Source organism: Geotrypetes seraphini, chromosome 12, assembly GCF_902459505.1.
Source record: "Geotrypetes seraphini chromosome 12, aGeoSer1.1, whole genome shotgun sequence".
Classification (NCBI taxonomy): Eukaryota; Metazoa; Chordata; class Amphibia; order Gymnophiona; family Dermophiidae; genus Geotrypetes; species Geotrypetes seraphini.
Genome location: NC_047095.1, coordinates 14,590,115 through 14,611,963, shown reverse-complemented (window position 1 = coordinate 14,611,963; position 21,849 = coordinate 14,590,115). Strand labels below are relative to the sequence as shown.

General features: G+C 43.8%; 1 protein-coding gene across 2 annotated transcripts in view; it reads left to right on the top strand.

Annotated features, from left to right (window-relative positions):
• The window catches only part of CDC14A (cell division cycle 14A), a 210,273-nt gene that overhangs the window by 7,253 nt on the left and 181,171 nt on the right, over positions 1 to 21,849 (top strand). For both annotated transcript variants that reach the window (XM_033915989.1, XM_033915988.1), the window contains exon 3: positions 19,822 to 19,897. In XM_033915989.1, coding sequence (XP_033771880.1) covers positions 19,822 to 19,897 — 76 coding nt within the window. The remainder of the gene's footprint in view (positions 1 to 19,821; positions 19,898 to 21,849) is intronic.

The window sequence follows — 21,849 nt, the reverse complement described above, 5'->3', positions numbered from 1 at the left end:
ATGTACCTTTTAGAACTTCTTAACCAAATCATGGTATTAGGTGTTATTAATTAACTAATAATTTATATGACCCTTGATCCTGACTCGCTGGGCTTTTTAAATTAAAGTCCTTCACCTTAGAGAATGACACGGGGACCGTTTACTGCGGTAAACCGCGGGTCACCACAGTAAATCCGCATGTGCAACTGGTTTACCGCAGGATTGGGGACAAGACCTTTCACCGCCCCACAGGAATGGGGACAAGACCTTTTACTGCCCCGTGGGAGTGGTGAAAAGTCTTACTCCTGTGGTAAAAAGAATTGCACTTGTGTCAGACTCAGCATCTTCTCCCCAGCTCCTATTATGCCTATTTTACCTTCAGGAGCCAGCCATGCCACGATGAAGACAGAAGGAACCTAAAACCAAAGCCTGAGACCAATGTGATTTGAAGAATAAAATTACCAGACAACAAAAAGGAAAAAAAAAAAGTATTTTATATTCTGTGATTAGAATATTTCAGATTTGAAATATGTATCCTGCTAGAGCTGGTATTAGACATAACTAGGGACCGCAAAGTCCAAGTTGTGCTTCTTTAGCTTCCAGCTGGCTTAAGGCTCTCTCTCTGACCAGGGAGCAGTTGCCCTACTTGCACTCCCCTAGCATTATTCTTGCCATGTGTGACTAAAGTATTCTGTTAACTTGATTTTTCTATGTAGCATTCTATAGTAATTTGGTTTGTTCAGTTTTCACAATAGTGAAGGGGATATTTTTGAAAGGGAGGGGAGATGGGTTTTGTTGAACCTTGCTCTGTTTTATATGTGTTTATAAAATGAAAATTGTCAGAGGTGAAGCTTCCACCCACACTCACGCGACTGCAGGGCGGCACAGGCAGGCTTCGCTGGCATCAGTTTCTTTTCTAAAGCGCCGCGAAGGTAAGGGGGAGAGACGGAGATAGATTTGGAGGGAGGGAAGGGGCCGCATGTGCGATCAGTGACCGCGTGCCTTCCCTCCCTTAAGTTTCTTTACGCTGTGAAGGGAGGGAGGGAGATTATCGGGCTGCTGAAGGGCGGTGAGGTGGCGAGAGGGAAGGGTGGATGCTGCGGGGATGGGGCGGTGAAGGGCACGGTGGGTTTGGGGACAGGGCGGTGAAAGGGACGGTGGTCCGGTGACAGGGCAGTGATGGGGACAGATTTTTTTCCCCATATCATTCACGGACAACAATTTCACCACAGTTGCAGTTTTCAAAGGAGAGGAGAAAAGGTATATTTTTTTTTAGACTGTTCGAGTCTGCATTTTTAAGTTTTATAATTGCTTTGGGAAAGATTCCACAGACGTCTAATGACTGCTTTTTAAATATTTTACAGCTAGATGCACACCTTTTGGGTATGTTTTAATCATTTTTAAAAAAATGTGATCTTATTCATTAGTACAGTCTGTGATTTTATGTTCCTATGTTTTTGATTAGATCATATATTGTGAATATACTAATACTAGTTTTATAGCCCATTACATTAACGGGTGCTAGAATATATGTGTGTGTGTCTCTCTTTATTTCTTTGTCTCTCTCTCTCTCCTTAGCCGCTTTCTTTCTTTCTTTTTCCTTGGCTGTCCATCACCACCCCTTCACAGCTCTCCTTATGCAGCAACAGCCCTTCTCCCTTTGTTTTACCTCCCCCCTGTCCAGCAGCACCTTCCTTCTCCCCCTGTCCAACATTAGGCCTCCGTTCCTTTTTCTTCACCCCCCCCCCCCCGTCCATCAGCACCTCTTTCCTTCTCCCCCTGTCCAGCAGTAGGCGTCCCTTCCTTTTTCTCCCCCCCTCCTCCTTCTTATCCCTATGATACACTTACCTTGCTCTGCCCCTGATCAGAGGCTCCCGACAGCCGCCCAGTTGCACCCATTGGAAAAGTTCCCTCTGAGGCATCCCGCACCCCTCCTGACGCGATTCCCGCTGTCTTTCTTTCTGTCTGTCTCTGTCCCTGGCCCCCTTTGTCTGTTTGTCTTTCTGTATATCTCCCTGCCCCTGTGTCTTTCTTCTTTTCTTTCTCCCTTCCTCCCTCTGTCTGTCTGTCCGAAGCAGCATTCCCTCCCCCTCCATTTCCCTCCCCCCACATCAGTTCCCTGTGCACCTGCCCCTGTGTCTTTCTTCTTGTCTTTCTGTCTCCCTTCCTCCCTCTGTCTGCCTGTCCAAAGCAGCATTCCCTCCCCCTCCATTTCCCTCCCCCCACACCAGTTCCCTGTGCACCTGCCCCTGTGTCTTTCTTCTTGTCTTTCTGTCTCCCTTCCTCCCTCTGTCTGTCTGTGCAAAGCAGCATTCCCTCCCCCTTCCATTTCCCTCCCCCCACACCAGTTTCCTGTGCAGCAGCATTAGCGTTTCCTCTACCCCCTTTCCCTTCCCACAGTCGTGACTACAAACGCGGGCCCGAGTCCTTTGCCGCCCCCCCCTTCCCTTCCCTTCCCGCGGGCCCGACTACACATGGCGATTCAAGCAGCGTGTGCAGCAGTCTTCACTGCCCTGATTTACTTTGGCACGTCCGGAGCAAATCAGGGCAGTAGAAGGGCCCGAAGCAGCGTGTGCAGACTGCTGCACACGCTGCTTAAATCGCCAGTCGGGCCCGTGGTAAGGGAAGAGGGGGGGCGGCAAATGACTCGGGTCCCGGGCCGCGGAAAGTTGCTGGGCTCCTCGGTGGGGGCGCTGAGTGGCCGCGATCCCTCTCCTCCCAGACCCCCCCCCCCGGAGGAACGGAGATCGGCGGCTACAGCCGCTGGCTTCGGCGTCTTCTATCCACTGTGGCCAACCCTAGCGGAAACAGGAAGTAGTCAGAGAGGGCGGGCTGCAGTGGACAGAAGACAGCAAAGCCAGCGTTAGCGCGATGCAGCGCTTTTCTCTTCATTTAAAAGCGGGTGAGCCGGCGAGAAGGAGGAGGTGGTGGTTTTGGCAGTGAGTGAGGGCGGGAGGGGGGGAGTCGCCGGCTGTGCTGTGCTCTCCTGATCTGTCTGCCGCATACGCACTCTGGCCACAGACCTACGGATCACAGATCAGGGATTACAGATCACGCAGGTCTGAGTGCGCATGCGCGGCTAACGTTTTATTATATAGGATATTGTTTTAATTTTTTGATTGTCTGTCAGTTTTTACAGCCCCTGATGCAGCCCTTAAGAGGGTGAAACATGGCTGTGTCAGGCTTTTATTTATTTATGTATTTGTGGTGAATAAATTTTGCATTGGAGTTTTGGATCTCTATTCTGATCTACTGTTTTTTCTATGTACAAATGAAAAGTTATCAAGCCCGGATGATGCTCTGCACAATAGGAAGCAAAAAAAAATATAGAACTGATTTTGATGGTCATTGGAACATAGATCTAAGCAACAGTAACTTCCTCATGATCAGTTAACATATGCAGTAATAGGTAACGACCCTCCTGATCCTGTTTAACATGTAAAAGTTGTACTTGTAAAGCAGAATGAAACAAAATGGCTACCCCACAGGTCTTAACATGCACAGGATAGCAAGGATGAACTAAAAGAGGCTCATATTGCTTAAGCAAATGCGTCTCCTGCAGCAGTACAATATGAGGTTGAACCTTCTGTAACTCCCGAAAAAGGGAATGCCGCTTATACGGAGAGTTCAAGCCCTTAACATTATAAGATAATATTTTCAAATCAGCGCACATAATAACAGATAGAGAGCAAAAATACAAGATCACCAACAAAAAATACCCCTGACTTGGTGCACCCACCTACACCAACACTCCACAATACCCCTCCTCCCACCCACCCACCCAAATAATCCCTATCCATACACACAAGACACATACATACCAAATACACTCATCGCAACCACCCCCAAATAACACACTGTCCCGCACACACCTCCACAATCACACGGAGAGCACAGAAAGGGACCTCCAGAGGTCCAGTCAACGCATTCACTCAATCACTCCCCCAAACATCTTCATCCAAAACGCAAAAAGTAAACCGCTAATGCAGTCTGATCCTAACAGCAAAGAAACCGGGACCCACCCAGCAGAACCCACCCAAAAAATAACTGCATACAAAGCAGAACACTAGTCCTAAGGATTACAATCAAACAGAACAGCAAATGCAGTATAACCATAAGTCAGGTGACTTCCTCTGAGCCTGCAGATCCCTGAGGCTAAGAACGAGAGCCCGAGTAGGCCTGCTGCATATTACATGTTATTCATATGTTGAACCTGACCAGTGTTAGGACTTATTTTGCCTATTTACTTGGTGATATAATAAAGTTAGGTTACTTGGGTAACTATTACTGCCATGAGTTTTAGAAAATTCTTAATTTGGAGATTTTGTTAAAGGAAGAGAAATGCAATACGTGTGTGTGTACCTTTTGGTGATCAGCGCAAATGAAATAAACAGTTTGGAGTTCAGAAATTTTAGTTAAATTTTCATTGGCTATAATTCCCAGCCTCAACTTTGAAGATGGTGAACAAGGTGTGACTGGTGGGTAGGTATTCTGTGATCTTTTCAAATGTGATCTGTTCTGTTTAGTGTCTTGTGGCACTCGGGAGCAGCCTAGATACCTTCACACACACTTGAGCTGGTGACATATTAAGAACAAGTAAGCTAGTCTTATGTTGCAGTTTTATTACAAATATAAAAGTCATCCATAGACTCTTTTTATTTTGCCAATGAGAAAGAGAGTAATTCTAAGTTCAGTCCCCTCCCTGCACACCCTTTACTAGATGGGTCAGGAATTGGTTGGTGAGTAGGAAGCAGAGGGTAGGAGCTAAGGGCCACTACTCGGACTGGAGGAGGGTCATGAGTGGTGTTCCGCAGGGGTTGGTGCTCGGACCGCTGCTATTCAATGTATTTCTAAATGATCTAGAAACAGGGACGAAGTGCGAAATAATAAAATTCACAGACGACGCCAAACTATTTAGTGGGGCTAGGACTAAAGAGGACTATAAAGATTTACAAAGGGACCTGAACAAACTAGGAGAGTGGGCGACGAGATGGCAGATGAAGTTTAATGTAGAGAAATGTAAAGTCTTGCATGTAGGAAATAGAAACCCGAAGTACAGCTATACGATGGGAGGGCTGTTATTGAGTGAGAGTACCCAAGAAAGGGACTTGGGGGTAATAGTGGACAAGACCATGAAGCCGTCGGCACAGTGCGCAGAGGCCGCTAAGAAAGCGAATAGAATGCTAGGTATAATCAAGAAGGGTATTACAACCAGAACGAAAGAAGCTATCCTCCCGTTGTATCGGGCAATGGTGCGCCCGCATCTGGAGTACTCCATCCAATATTGGTCGCCATATCTAAAGAAGGATATGGCGATACTCGAGAGAGTTCAGAAGAGAGCGACACGTTTGATAAAAAGTATGGAAAACCTTTCATACGCTGAAAGATTGGAGAAACTGGGGCTCTTTTCCCTGGAGAAGAGGAGACTTAGAGGGGATATGACTGAGACCTATAAGATCATGAAGGGCATAAAGAAAGTGGAGAGGGACAGATTCTTCAAACTTTCAAAAACTACAAGAATGAGAGGGCATTTGGAAAAGTTAAAAGGGGACAGTTTCAAAACCAATGCTAGGAAGTTCTTCTTCACCCAGCAGGTGGTGGACACCTGGAATGCGCTTCCAGAGGGCGTGATAGGACAGAGTATGGTTTTGGGGTTCAGGAAGGGATTGGATGATTTCCTGAAGGAAAAGGGGATAGAGGGGTTTAGATAAAGGATTGCTACAAAGGTCCTGGACCTGTTGGGCCGCCGCGTGAGCAGACTGCTGGGCACGATGGACCTCTGGTCTGACCCAGCGGAGGCACTGTCTATGTTCTTATGTACTAATACAATTGGAAAGTATCTATTGTTAACAGTTGGTTCCTGCAGTGATATCTCTTCTAGGGTCTTTTTTTTTCCCCCATGTGTGACAGTTTTAGAAGATTTCTCATCCTTGAGACCGATTTACTAAATACCTCTTGGGTATTTAGATGTGAGCCACTCTCATGCACAGTGTGTCAATTGTACTGTCTGGATTATGTTGAGGGGGGTCAAAACTTCTCACACTTGAGTATAGTCAGTCCGAAGATTGAGTTATTTTTTTTGTGAAAAATAATAACTTTGAGGTTTCAAAGGTAACAGCCTCACTACAGTAAAATGACACATTTATTTCGGTAATCAGATGATATTGCTAAATCTCCTCTGAGCAGTTGGCCTTTTTTTGTCCTTCCACTTATGTGGTCAGTATTGCATGAAGTTAAAAATGGACCAACTTAAGTAATGCTGAAAGACTGAAATGTGGCATTGCTTCTAAGATTAGGTGGACAGTGCTTGCTCAAGACTCCACTGTCCCATGCTGCAGTAATAGAAAAGCCAACTTGCACTGGGCCTGGGATAAACTCTCTAGCTGCTATTTTTAATATGTTAAATGGTGATTTGTTGGTCCCCCCCCTCCCCCAGCTATCCTTCTTTTTAAGTAGTGCTGCTTGTTTGATGTCCTTTGCCAGTCTTCTTTGGGTGGATTAATGGTACGGTTTTTATTCTCTTTAGGGCCCTTTTACAAAGCTACAGTAAACACTAGTGTGTGCGTACCATGGTAAAAAGGGTGTATTGTGGGGTATCCTGTATTAATTTTGGGATGTATCCTCGCTTTTTTCTGGACTAAAAAAATAAAATGTATTCTTTTACTCTGGGGTAGGTCAGAGGGACAGAGAGTGTGTGTATTCTGCACTAAAATCAGCACAGCTGCATTCCCATTTTAGCCATTTAGTGTGTATTTAGTTCATGAGCCCCTACATAATGACAAAATAAGGGAAAAAAATTCTGACATTTAACCCCAGTGGTAAAAATGGCTTTAGCATGTGGGCATTACCCACATAAGGGCACAAGGTTACTTTTTACTGCTGTTTGGTAAAAGGGTCCCTTTTCATGCAACATATTTCTTATTTGAATGTATATAGCACCATATATAGTGGCGTCACTTAATACTTAATTGAATAATCTTAGGGCAAGATTCTCAAAAGTTTAATGCCGTCGCTAAACTGTTTTCCGTTAAGTTTAGCATTTACGCAGTTTATCGGCGGATTATCAAAACAGATTATCTCCGTCTTTAGCGAGGTTTCTGATATGCAAATGGGCTCTTCAACATTGAAACGAGCTCTCTGGTGGATTCTTAAAAAATGCTGAGCCATTTATAAAAAGTGGCTTTTGGCAACTAAAAAAAGCAACTGGTCCATGGGGTGCCGGTTAGTGTCAGGGACTGCTAGAAACCCCATCTGTGTTGTGATGCAGCGGGAGAGATGCTGTATCACAACACCCCTTCCCTAACATCCTGGCTGCAACCCCTGCCGGCAGCAGGAGAGATGCCCACTGTCTCCTGTTGCATTAATTAAATAAATAAATCAAAATTTTAAAATCCTGCCCGACCTGACCTGAATGCGCTCCCCCCTCCCAGCAGCAGGAGAGATGCCCATTCTCTCCTGCTGCATTAAACTACCCACCCTGACTAGTTGACCCCCATCTCTGCCGCACCTCTTCCCCTTACCTGAACAGATAGACATTCTCATTGCAGCTGCTGCTGCATTGTCTAAACCGGTTATTTCCCTCCCCGGGCCTAAGGCTCTGATTAGCCCAGGGTGTTTAAGGCCCCTCAAATGATTGGGGCCTTAAACACCCCGGGCCAATCAGAGCCTCAGGCCCCTCCCCGGATGCATCAGGAAGGGTCCTAGGGCTTTGATTGGCCCAGACACCCCATAGGCGGGGCCTTAGGCATCCGGGCCAGTCAGAGCCTTAGGACCAATTGGCCCAAATTGTTTAAGGCCCCTCCCAAGATACACCAGGGAGGGGAATATCCAGTTTAGATGATGCAGCAGAAGCTGCAGTGGGGATGTCCATCTTTGGCTCATCTGTTCAGGTAAGGGGGAGGGGTGCGGCAGAGACAGGGGTCACTACTAGTCAGGGTGGGTAGTTTAGTGCAGCAGGAGAGAGGGGGAGGGAGGGGCGGGGCACATTCGGGTCAGGTAAGATATTTTTTAGTGCAGCAGGAGAGTGCATCTCTCCTGCTGGGGGGGGGGGGGTCGCGGTCAAGATGTTAGGGAAGGGGGTGTTATGATGCAGTGGAGAGGGCATATCTCCCGCTGCATCACAACACAGGGGCAGCGGGAGAGTGTGTTTTTGGTTTGTTTGGTGTTTTTTTACAGGTTTTATCTGCGCATATGCCCATCAGTGATGGGCAAATGTAGGAAATCTTTGCTGTTGTCTTCCGATCTTATTTGCATGCTCGTTTTTTTTAAAAAACAATTTCTCTGGTTTTTAGATTCAGTATCAAAATGTCTGTGTTAGCAGACCGTCACTTTTTAATGCAGGTTTTTGAAAATCCTGGCCTTAGTGTGTTGAACTGTGAATGCTCATGAGGAATACTGCAGGTGGTGTGAATTGTCACCCTCCTGAAGCAATTGTAACAAGAAATTGTAGCAAGATAGGCAACTCTAAAACTCAGCATTTCTAAAATGCTGCCACAGGCCCAATAACATGAAAATCTGTACGTTGTCAAGAGGAAAGTGGTTTTTGTAAAATTGGAAATTTATTGGGAAGAGAATGCATTATTGGAAGTTTTATACAAAAGGGGCTGAGAAATGCCAGTCTGGGAGCAAAATAGCTGTCTGAAAATTTCTTGGAATGGGCTGAAACTTGGCACGTGGGAAAACCTGATAAAAAGACACAGAATTTGAAAATTTAAGCTAGATCAGATCAGGGGTTCTGAAAAAAATGAACCCAACCCCCAGCCAAACAAATGGCCCAATGCATTTCTGTGGAAGGAGTACCGGTTTCTGCAGCATAAAACTTGCAAAAAATAACTCCAAAAAAATACCGCCCATAAATTGCTTTTCCTTCACACCGAGGATCCCTTCTATATTTATTACATGTAAATTTCATTGCTTTAGACAGAGCGGGTCACTTTGAAAGTCAATTAGACCTTTCACTGCTTTTTGTGTTGCTGCATAAAACTTACAAACATAACTAAAAATAACAAAGTCCCCATAAAATAATAGATGTAACCCTCCCTGCAAAACAAAACATTAGAGATAACCAATTGAAGTAGACCAAAGAAGAGGCCAGATTTGAAACCAGAATATTAGTTCTAAGTGAGAAAAAGGTTAAAAAAAAACACCCCAAAACAACCTCATCTACAAGTAAGAAATTTTGTGTTGGCCAAAGAACAAGAACTTATCTCTGTGTGTATTCTTTCACATGTGTAAACCTTATATAGAGTGTAACATAGCACATCTCTGGGTATGTGCAAGGTCATTCCATGTTAAGTGGTCTAATTTTAGAAACGTGCCTCACCTCACCATCACAGATTTTGATGAAACAGTGTATGTTGAATCTTACATTACTCGAACCCTCCATCACCAGATTGTTAACCACAACATCTGACCTCAAAGCATTCCATAAAGAAATCAAAACACTTCTGTTCAAAAAGTATATACAATCTACCTAATCTCTCTCTCCTCTTCCCGTCTTACTCCAACCATGCTCTGCTCAATCCCTGGCACCATACCCTCAATCGACCAATTAATTAAAAAAAACAAAAAACAACCCCCCCCCAAAAAAAAAAAAAACCCAACAAAAAACGAAATGCCAAGAAAGCTACCTGAAACCTAAATTATCCTACCGAAACCGACTATCTGCCAATGTAAGGAAACAGAATACTTGCTATGTAATGTAACCTGGTTATCTTCCAATGTTATTAAGTCTATACCCTCAATCTGAATTCTCCAATGTAATATACCCTCCTGGAAATGTCCAGTTCTCTTCTTATGTAATCCGCTTTGAACCGCAAGGTACAAGCGGAATAAAAATCACTAATGTAATGTAAAACGAAGGGCTCCTTTTACGAAGGTGCACTAGGGTCTTAACGCTAAATTGCCAAACTTTCGCTAGGTTTTGAGCAGGCGGTAGATTTCCGGCTAGCGCGCGCTAATCCAGTGCGTGCGAAAAAACCGCTAGCGCACCTCTGTAAAAGGAGCCGTAAGAGCTCCTTTTACCAAGCTGTGCTAGCGGTTTTAGCGCGTGCTGAATTGCCGTGCGTGCTCGTCCCTAACGGCAGCATTGAGCAGGCGTTAGTTCTGCCTGCATAGCGCGGGTTTAGCATGCGCTAAAATTCTGCACGCGCTAAAACCGCTATCGCAGCTTAGTAAAAGAGGGGGTAAGTTTAGTAAAGTTTAAGATTTGCCAGTGGAATGTTTGTTTGATACCATACTGCTACTATGTACAGTAAGTATCCCTGCAAAATTTTCACAACTTTTGAGTCAAAATATTTCTTTGGTTATATAAGCAAAACAAATGAAACTTGGCGATCTTATACAACTTTTTACGATATATTCAATGGAAATGCGTATTTTCATTTTTTTGAAACGTACATATGTAAAATGCCTCAGTGGGCTGAAAAAAATGGTCACGCTAAAAAATTTCAAAGTTTATCCTTCTGTGACTCCTGTAATAAATAATGAAGCTATCTCCATAATATTTTGTCTATTGTTTTCTGATATGGCTTTGTTCTCAAATATACGATTTCAACTTACTGTATAAGCTAATCTTGTTACTTTACAATTTCACTTTAACTTTTGTAATTTTTAGTAAAATGTCAAAAATCAGGTGTTTTAACCAGCTTTTACAAAAGTAATCTAGAAGAAATTTTTGAACCAGCTCTATTAGAGTATGTTGGGTTTGTTCAACGTCAGCAAATAATGTAAAAAAAAAAAAAAAAAAAAGGTCAAAGTTTACAAGCCACTGTAGACATGTTGGGGCAAATTTTTATAAATGGTGTCCCGATTGTAGATGAAGGTAGGCATCCTACTGCTGTCTAACCAGCCAATTGGGACACATGTTTAAAAAAAACCAACCAAAACAACCACCCCTGAAGCAGGCTGCCTACATTGTAGGAATCTTTGAAAGCCTAGGGAGGCACATAGGGCTGCCTAAGCTCGCCCAAGGCTAGGCGTGGACGTGGTTTTGCCTGGAAGTGGCCTTAGGTGAGTTTAGATGACCTTAAGTATCTCCCTAGGGCTGTGATAGGTGCCTGAAATGTAGGTTAAAAAAAATGCTGGCCTACATTTCAAATAGATGTGGCCACTGAACTGATCGTGGCAAGGGAATCTACCTGCTGCGATCAGTTTAGTGGCCGCAGCAGGGAGCCCGTCCCACTGCGAAGTGGGCCAGCAGGAGGGATGCTCAATATCTTCTGCCTCAAACCCCAAAATAATCTTCGGCAGGAGGGATGCCAAATCCCTCCTGCCGGACCCCCTCCAAGACATCCCTCGGCAGGAGGAATGCCCAGTCCCTCCTGCTGGAATTCCTCCCCAAGACCACCTGGACCCCACAAGTACCTTTTTTAGTTGGCTGGCCGCAGGAATGCTTACTTTCAGTGGCCAGCAGGCCCATCTCCACTGAATAGCGGGCCTTCCCCTTCTCAGTCCATTGTGAGATGCACCGGGAGGGGCCCAAGGCCCTGATTGGCCCAGGCGCTTAAGGCCTCTCAGCCAACCGGACTCTTAGGCCTCTCTCCCAGTGCATTCTAAGATTACACTGGGAGTGTTTTTTTGTTTGTTTGTTTGTTTTGTTTTTGGTACCTGGGGCAGTGTAGGATTAAGTAACTTGTTGAGGGTGTTAAGAAGCTGCAGTAGGAATTGAACTCAGTTCTCCAGGTTCTCAGTTCACTTAGGCTTCTCCTCCACTCCAGTGGGAGAGGAAAGGGCAGAGCAATAGATGCTGAGGTAAGGAAGTATGCAAAGGGATTCTGGCTAAGAGGAGAAAGAAGGAGATAAGGAAGCAGCAGCCTATGCTGGTGAAAGGGTAAAAAAGGGAGGATGGCAGATACTGGGTACATGAGAATATGGAAGAAGATGGGCTCTTGTGGATACTCCGATTTGGTGAGAGACCAGAAAAAGAAACACTGAGACTGGTTGGATATTAGGAGTGTAAGTGGGGGATAGCAGGGATTAGAACAACAATGGGACAAAGTGATTTGGGTGAGGAGTATGATTAGGGCTATGATGCTCTGTGTAGAAAGATGGGGCGAGGAGTCAATTTGAAGAACCTATAGAGGTTGAAAAGGATTCGAGTAGAGCGGAGCAGAATAGGGGTTTGGTTACTGTTGGTGAAAAGGAGGAATTTGGACTTACTGGGGTTTGTTGAGCTTATTGTCTTGTAGTCGGTTGAGTTAATTTGGTGCTAACATTATGAATTTGGAATGAGTGTGGGGGTCAGTTGTACAAAGAACCTGAATGTCATTTGGCATATAGGAGCACTGTCAAGTTGAAAGACTTTAGAAGTGTAAGGCGAGGTGCCAGAAAAATGTTAGATATAGAGCCTTGCGGAATTCCTGATAGCAGTGAAACAGGTGAGGATAAGTTGATGAAAACCATAATTGGGCTGTTGTTACTATTTTGAGGCTCTCTGTATTATAAAGAACTAGTCTTTAAGCCCGTTACATTAACGGGTGCTAGAATATGTGTGTGTGTGTGTGTCTGTCTTTCTTTTTCTCTCCTTGGCCACTTTCTGTCTCTCTCTTTCCTGGGCTTTCCACCACCCCTTGCCTGCTCCCCCTGTCCAACAATAGCCCTTCTCCCTTCCTTTTACTTCCCCCCTGTCCAGCAGCACCCATTCATTCTCCCCCTGTTCAGCAATAGGTCTTCTCCTTTCCTTTTACCCCCCCCTGTCTAGCAGCACCTCTTCCCTGCTTCCCCTATCCAGCAGTAGGCCTCCCTTCCTGTTACCTCCCCTCCTGTCCAGCACCACCTCTTCCCTGCTCCTCCTGTACTGCAGCACCCCTTACCTGCTCCCCCTATCCAGTCCGGTGATCTCCAGCCATCAGGCCGGCTCCTGCAGGGAGTCTCGAGGGAACCTCTCATTGCCGGACTCAGCGGTGGGAGGGTTGGATGGGAGGGTCAACAGGGGTTTGGGTGCGCTGGGGAGGGGTGCACCGTGGGGGTGGGGGAAGCGACAACAACAAACTGCAGGGAGTGCCGCCTATAGGAGGTCGTCTCCATCATTTTTACAACCGATGGACAATAATTACATCAGGGAAGGATACTCTCTTCATTTCACTCAGGTTCCACAAGAGCTTCCTCCAAAAGAGTATCCTTCCAATCCATCCCAGACCGCTCTTCTTCAGGAAGCTCAAGCTCTGCTTCGTCTCCATGCCATCGAACCAGTTCCCTTGGAATAGCAGAACAGGGGGTTTTACTCCCGTTACTTTCTTGTTCCGAAGAAGATGGGCGATTTGCGACCCATTCTGGATCTCAGGGTTCTCAACAAATTCCTAGTCAAAGAAGAGTTTCGAATGTTGTCCCTGGCATCCCTTTATCCCCTTCTCGAGCAGAATGACTGGTTATGCTCTCTGGATCTCAAGGAGGCCTACACTCATATCCCCATTCTTCTGGCCTCCCGTCAATACCTCAGATTTTGGGTGGGGAATCTGCACTATCAATACAGGGTACTACTTGGGCACTCTGAGCATATAATGCCCATTTAGTCATACCTCTACCCACTTTACTGCTGAGATCTCTGAGAACCAAATTTAATAGAGGTACTTCAGCATTTAGGAAAAAATGAGTGAGCTTTGACCAGTGAGTAGGACTGTCAAGAAGTACTGAAAGTTTCAAGAGAGAAAGTGGATGTGATCTCAGTAAAAGTTGTCAATAGAAGGACAATGTTGAAATAATAGTGTGAGGTTTTAACTTAGGAATAAGCGGGGGGTGGAACACACAAAGGCCATAAATAATGGCCTTGAAGATGGAGAGGCAACATAAGTCTTCAGTTCTGCACATCAGCCCAGGTTTCTGGAAAGTGCCATTTCACATTTTTCCTGGAATTCTTTCTATTTATTCTCCTGTGTTCAACACACAGAACTTTCCATAGGCAACCTGCAGCATGCGGTGAAAAAATAACCTAAGCGGTTTTTGGTTCAGGGTCTGACTGTTTATTGGCTTGCAATGGCACTGTAGTGTCAACATGTTCCCAAGTATTTTGGCACATTAACAAGAGAAATAGTCTGATCTCTTTTATTGCCAGCTTTCAAGATTACAAGTGAAAGAGGCATTTTGTATTCTTACTCAACAGTTAGTTTATAGCAGAAATATGCAATATAGTGACTTGTATGTAAAAAACCTACTGTACTACTGCTCGCAGCCTGCCCGCCAGGGCTTCCCTCTGCCGCATCATTAGTGATGGTATAAGTGATGCGGCAGAAGGAAGCCCCGGCAGGGCAGGCCTGGCCAGGAGTAACCGATTCAGAGCACTTCCCCTGCCCGCTGGACATCGCCATTACTGCTGCCACTTTAGGAGGCCCGGTGAGTCCGATTTTTCCAGCAAACAAATCAATTCGCCGAAGTGAATCGGTTTGAATCGGGCAGTATTAGTACTGAGTTATTAATAATGGCCACTTTGAGTGAACTTAGGTGCGGTTTTGATCGAGGAACCAAGTATTTGATGGTGTTCCTTAATATCTCAGCAGCTTTTGATACTTTTTGAATTGTGCTATTTTGTTAAAAAGGCTTTCTGGCTGGTCTCAAAGGAACAGTTTTTTCACTGGTTTTAACCATTTCTGAAATGTAGAACACAGGAAGTATGTGTGAAGGGCAACTTCTCAAAATGTAGACTAGTGTTTACTGGGGTTCTGCAAGACTCTACACTTACTGCGGTTCTGTTTTACCTGCATATACTTCTCCTTTGTAAATTGATGAAAACACAAGGTGTATCATATTGAATTTATGCAGATGATATACAATTTTTTTTCTCCATTGAATATTCATTGCCACAAGCAGAGCTTGGGTTGAATGAAATTTTGAAGATAATTAGGAGCTAGATGACTGCAAATGGATTGATGTTAAACATTTTGAAGACGAAAATTATGTTGGTGTCAAAAGAACAAGTGGTAGAATCCTCTGCTACCAATACTTTGATGTATTTTGCTGATAAGGTGTTCTACTTAGGGGCTATATTGGACCCTCAGCTTACCTTTCGACCCACATGTACAGAATGTTAAGAGAACTTATTTTAAGTTACAATTGAAGATTTGTATTTGTCTAAGTGTGATTTTAGGAATGTGGTTCAATCTGATATAATTGCAGGGTTGAGCTATTGTAACATTGTGCTTTTAAGGTTGCCAGCAACATGCATGCAAGCTTTGCAAGTAGCACAGAACTCCATAATATGCTTGCTATGTGAGATTAACAGATTTGAGCACGTTACTAAATGCTTTGTAGATATCTGTTGATTATCTATGGAGTTTTGTGGCGAGTATAAATTGTTACTGATGGTTTGAGCCTCAATCGAATGTCACTCAAGTGTTTACAAGACTGTTTGATGCCTTATGTACCTTCAAGAACCTTGCACTCCTCTGCCCAATCTGGTTTGGTTGTTCCTACTCTGAAATGTTTGCACTATGAATATATAAGAAAGTGTGTTTTCATGTGCTGTACCATCAGAGTGGAATAGGCTGCCAATGTATCTTCGGCAACAGAAAGATTTGTATCAATTTAAGAATGTTGAAAAAACATCTTTTCTGTCAGATGATGTATGTTACCCATTAATAGCTTTGATTTGAAGTGTTGATTTTTATCTTTCTATAGCACTTTGAAGAGAAGTCTTTTGATTATTTTTTTGAATGAGATTTATATATCGTGACTTGTTAAGTGTTTTAATGTGTATACAATATTTTGTTATCCGTTTTGGACATGAGCAGAATAGAAATAATAAACTATGTGTTTCCACCTTGGACCACAATAGGCAGGGTATTGCATCGCATAGCATGATATGTGGGCCTAGTCATTCTAGTGGCTCTGAACTGGCCATGTCGCCCTTGGTAATCGGATCTTATGAGTTTGGCAGTAGACGAACTGTTGAGGTTTTCAGTATTGAGGGATCTGATATCCCAGGGACCCAGTCTAATGGAAGATCTCTCTCGTTTTGGTTTTACGGCCCGGTTATTGAAAGGTCGAGATTAAGGGGGAAGGAATATTCAGAGGATGTAATAGCCACTCTTTTTCAAGCAAAAAAATCTGTCTACATCCACGGCATATGCTCAAGTGTGGATTGTATTTGAGTCCTGATGCGGTCTCGCTGTTCCAAGTTTCTCTTCCTCAGATTCTCACGTTCTTAAAGGAGGATTTGTCCAAAGGCTTGGCCTACAAATCCCTTTAAAGTACAGGTAGTAGCAATTGCATGCTGCAGAGGCAGGGTGGAAAACTTGTTTTTGACATCCCTGCCAGATGTAGTACAATTCTTACGAGGAGTCAATCGTCTTAAGCCTCTTCTTAAACTATGTCCAGATTGGAGTCTTAATCTGGTACTAAGGTGTCTACAAAAGGCCCCGTTCGAACCATTAGACAAGGTGGCAATCAAGGATCTTACTCTTCTAAAGACAGTTTTACTGATCGCTGTAGTTTCAGCTCACAGAGTTTTGGAGCTGCAGGCACTTTCGTGTTGAGAATCATTTCTATGCTTCTTGGAGGTGGGAGTGACGGTGTAGACTGTTCCTTCTTTCCTTCTTAAGGTAGTCTTGGTGTTTCATATTAATCAAACCCTGTGTCTCCCTTCCTTCAGAGAAGAGGATTATTTTCAACAATTCTAGTCCCTGCGACTTCTAGATGGTCGTATGGTATTAATGCAGTATCTTCAAGCCACCAATGATGTTCAGCGTTCAGATCATTCTTTTGTTCTCTTCTTGGGACTCAATAAAGGAGTGGCTGCTTCTAAGGCTTCGGTGACATGATGGATTCGGGAGGCGGCTGTTTCAACATATCTTCTTGCAGGAAAGCAGTTGCTTGCAGCATTTAATGCTCATTCTACCAGAGTAGTGGTGACTTCTTGGGTGGCATCTAAATTTTTATCTGGAGGAAATTTGCAGGGCAGCAACTTGGGCATCTTTGCACATGCTTTCCAAGCATTATAGGTTGGATGTGGTGGCGCATTCCGATTCTTCCTTTGGCGCATCAATTATTGCGGGGGCAGTGGCATCTTCCCTCCCTACATCCCACTAGGCTCTGGATTTATCTGCTGCTGGTGCTAAGGATGGAAAAATTATGTTTTACCTGATAGTTTTCTCAGATGAATCCAGAGTCCCTCCCTGTTGGCTCAATAGATATTGATTTGTTTCAGGAAATAGATTAAGAAGCATTTCTCACTGTCAGAGTTGGTTGGTTCTTTCTTTGGTTTGAGGTTCATGTTTACATGTATGGGAAATGAATTTTTTGGTTATAGTTAGCAAGTTCCTTCTGCAATGGCAAGAGCAATACTGGTTGTCCAGGAGGCTCTTTTAGATGCAGCAGATGAATACAGAGACTAGTGCGTTGTGTCCGTCTACTAGCAGGTGGAAATAGAGAGTACCGAGTTGAATGAATTCCGTCTAATTGGATGGAAAGCCTCCTGGACAACCAGTATTGCTCTTGCCATTGCAGAAGGAACTTGCTAACTATAACCAAAAAATTCATTTCCCATACATGTAAACATGAACCTCAAACCAAAGAAAGAACCAACCAACTCTGACAGTGAGAAATGCTTCTTAATCTATTTCCTGAAACAAATCAATATCTATTGAGCCAACAGGGAGGGACTCTGGATTCATCTGAGAAAACTATCAGGTAAAACATAATTTTTCCATCCTTAGCACCAGCAGCAGATAAATCCAGAGCCTAGTGGGATGTAGGGAGGGAAGATGCCACTGCCCCCGCAATAATTGATGCGCCAAAGGAATAATTGGAATGCGCCACCACATCCAACCTATAATGATATTGATTTGTTTCAGGAAATAGATTAAGAAGCATTTCTCACTGTCAGAGTTGGTTGGTTCTTTCTTTGGTTTGAGGTTCATGTTTACATGTATGGGAAATGAATTTTTTGGTTATAGTTAGCAAGTTCCTTCTGCAATGGCAAGAGCAATACTGGTTGTCCAGGAGGCTTTCCATCCAATTAGACGGAATTCATTCAACGCGGTACTCTCTATTTCCACCTGCTAGTAGACGGACACAACGCACTAGTCTCTGGATTCATCTGCTGCATCTAAAAGAGAGAAAATGATCAGGTAAGACATTTTTCTCCTGCCATTGTTTGTTCAGATTTGTGGGACAACAGCCATGATAGCACAGTATTTGCAAACGGGGGTTTTTTTCCCCCCTTCTTTTAATAGATTGAAATTGAAATTAGCAACTGTTAAAACATTTCACTGGACTGAAATACAGCAGTTAGGAAAATTGGACAAAGTTTAGCCCATTCTGTGAATGTTCTGTTGTCCAATTTTATAATTTATCTATCTTGCCTACATATGACCTGACCATTGGTATTCATCAGTTTTTGGTATATGCCTATATTTGTAGTCACTGTTTGTCCTCTGCTCAATTATAAGTGATGCACAAAAAACATGCCGCTGAACTATTCAAAGTGACTGAAACAGCCTGGAGAGGCTCCTGGTTATTTAAATATCTTGTCTGTGGCTAGCTGTGAATATTCAGTCCCATTTCACAAGGTAGTGCCACTGAATATTCGTAGGCTAGTACCTAAGCTGAAATTGGCTGTGGACGTTCCAGGGGGTGGAGTTGGCACTTACACGGTTAAGGGCTAAATATTTCACTTAACTGCATAGGTTTTTAGAGAAATTAAGAAAAAAAGGAAGAAAAGCTTCCAGAAGACAAAAAATACGCGAGTGGGAAGGCAAGCGAAAAGTATTTCAATGGCCGTTGAAAAAACGCATCTTCTTAGCTCCACGGAAACTAAGAAACTGGGGACCGCGCGCCTCCATCGGGCAGGAAGGTACTCGCGCATGTGTGGTGCAGCCTAACTAGAACTTTCTAAGTTCTTAGAATGCAATCGCCTAAAATTGTCCGCACCGGGGCTCCGTCGGTGCAGTCACCCATTAGTTAAGAATATCTGCCTGTTGTCCCTGGATAACACCTGTTACGGTAAGTAACTGTGCTTTTCTGTCTTATGTCTTTTGCCCAGTTGCCTGTATCTTGAAATATTTAGCTGTCTTATCGGGAAAGAGAGCACATGGATCCCTACTCAGCTAGCGTGTGGGGCTTTTTAAATTCCTGAATTCAAAAGATATGAATTGTGTTTAAAATGTAAACTTGTCAGTACTTGCTAATGCAAGATATCAAAACACTTGAATATCCAAAGACAAATTTACTTACTACTGGTTTTGTCTCTATGTATTCAGATAGCACACACTAATTCTGTTATCAGATTTTTTCATGTATTTTACAAGTAGTATGTTATGGCATTAAAAAAAAAAAATTTATTCCAGTTAGAGTAATATGTTTTTGCTTTTTGAGTCCTTTTGCTAAGAAATTTGGCAGGCTGCATCTGTAAGAAGAGCAGAAAATAACTGCTTTTGTTGATAGCTTTGTTCATGAGCCCTACTCTTTTTGTCCACTTCTGAAAAGGCAAAATTAGAAAAAAAGAATGAAACAGAAAGGTCTTTTAGGCTTCGGTAATTAGTTTGTCTCCAATATCCCAGCCTACTCTACACATGGCACATCATTTTAAATAGCGAACACTTTGTTTTTGTCAGAGACTGTTATATTCAGTGGGTAATTTTTCAAATGCCACCAGGAATTGTGTACCATTCTAACAGCAAAATTTTTATTTTATCACTGTGGGGAAAGTATTAGGGGTAAATAAGCTTGGCTGAGTGCTATATTGTTCATATTTGTTTTTGAGTCTGATGATGATGATGATTTTTGTAACATATTTGAGTGATGTTTTGTGGAAGCAAAAGTAAATTCGGCACTGAGGTAGGAACCCCACCTTAGAAAGTCATAAAACAAAATGGTTTAAATTTGCTGTGGCTAATTTGTCTTTATTTTCAGCTTCTATGCAGATTTTGGACCTCTGAACTTGGCAATGTTGTACAGGTTTTGTTGCAAATTAAACAAGAAACTTAAGGTGAGTGACTTTATTTTTGCTGCATCTCTCTCTTTGTTGGTATTCTGTTGAAATGTTATTAGATATTTGAAATCTGAGTGTTGCTAAGGTGTAAAGTTCAGCATTGTCCTTTGGATGGCTAACTGGCTTTGAAAAATGACATTGTTGGCTTGCCATGAGCCACATTCACTGGGGAAACTGATATTGATCCTTTTTGCTAAACAAGTGAACCACAAAAGACATGTTAACTTATTTGGCTCTCTTCTTCTTGGCTGTATTGTAATATAAATAGAGCTAATGTATTGTCGTGTTATTTTTTTAAGGGTGGGGAGAATGAAGGGGTAGAATTCAGATTTGCAAGCAATGGAGTCTGACAAGAGCTTTGAACTGTTGGTAGTGCAAAAGATGGACTAAATACGTATATTCACTTCATAGGCAATCAGAATTCTGTTTGGAAAGACATAGGATTCTGTACTGAAGCTGTTGTCCTCCTTTAGTTGCAAACTTTGCAGAAGGGTGTCATTCACATCTTTCAACTCCTCCCCTTCACCAGTGGAGAATAGCTCCTTTTTCAGTTTATCCTTGTGCAAGCGAATTGCAATGGTTTGTTCTGATCTGCTCTGCTTCATATTATTATTTTCGGGTATTTGTCAGTTCTCTTTTTCTGTGTGGCTTCTTGGGGTTACTCCATCAGGGAAAGGATGCGAACCCGTGAGGGCTGGCCTGCGAGCAGCAGCCCATCTCTTAGGGTAGTGTTTCTCATCTCAGTCCTGGCATACCCTTTTGCCTGTCAGATTTTCAGGATAGCCACAATGAATATGCATGAAAGAAATTTGCATATAATGAAGGCAACATATGCAAATCAAATTTATGCATATTCATTGTGGCTATCCTAAAAACCTGACTGGCAAGAGGGTACTCGAGGACTGAGTTGAGAAACACTGTCTTAATGTACCTGTGGAGCCAGCCTGCTTTGTGATCCATTGAAAGATTGGGATCTGTTTCCCTGGGTGCTTGCTCACCTGTTGATTTATCAGATGCGCGAGTGCAGGCTGTGAGGCCCTTGTGTAACAACCCTTTATCCCAGGACAAACAGGCAGGCTATTCTCACATGGGTGATGTCATCAGCAAAGCCCGGATGCGGAAGCTTGCAAGCATACTTGCTTGAAAAAAACCAGAAGTTTCGAGTCAACCGCACTGTGCATGCGCGAGTGCCTTCCCACCCAGCATAGGGCGCGTCTCCTCAGTTCTCAGTTTTCCGCAGAGCCGAGAAGTCTGTCTTTGATTCTCTGCATTTAACTTTGTTACTTCGTGCCTTCTCTGAACCGCGGTTTGTATTTTTTTTCTTTACGAATCGCTGTTCTTACTTTATTTCTTTTATTTCTAGTTTAAAAAAAAAAAAAATTTTCAATCTTCCGTCCGACTGCCAGGGCAGGCCGCTCGGCCGCAGCCCAAGGGCTTCGATTTTGCGGCGGCCATTTTTCCTTCTATGTCCCGGCCTGTAACGTGCTTCAAGAAGTGTAGTCAGTGCCAGCGTGCGATTTCCCATACGGACCCACACTGTCAGTGCCTCATGTGCCTTGGGCCAGATCATCAACCGAAGTCGTGCGAGCGCTGTGGTACTCTTCAACCTTGAGCCCTTAAACGACGTCGTCTTTTGGTGGAGAAGCTCTTTGGGATGGATTCCTCCTCTGATCCCTCGACTTCGAAGGCGACCTCGGCCTCACCTTCGACCGAGACTCCTACTGCTTCCACCTCGAGCCTCATCAGACCTTCATCGTTTGCAGCGGCTCTCTCCTCGATGACGTCTGCTGTATCTTCCCCTGTATCCTCAGGTCAGATAGCTCAGCAGAAAGTTCCAGCGGTGGTGCTTAAGGTGCCTAAGACTTCCAAGTCGAAGCACATTTACACTGCCTCGGTGGAACCTCCAGCCAAAGCAGGTGGTCCGGTTTCAGACGTGGATCCATCCTTGC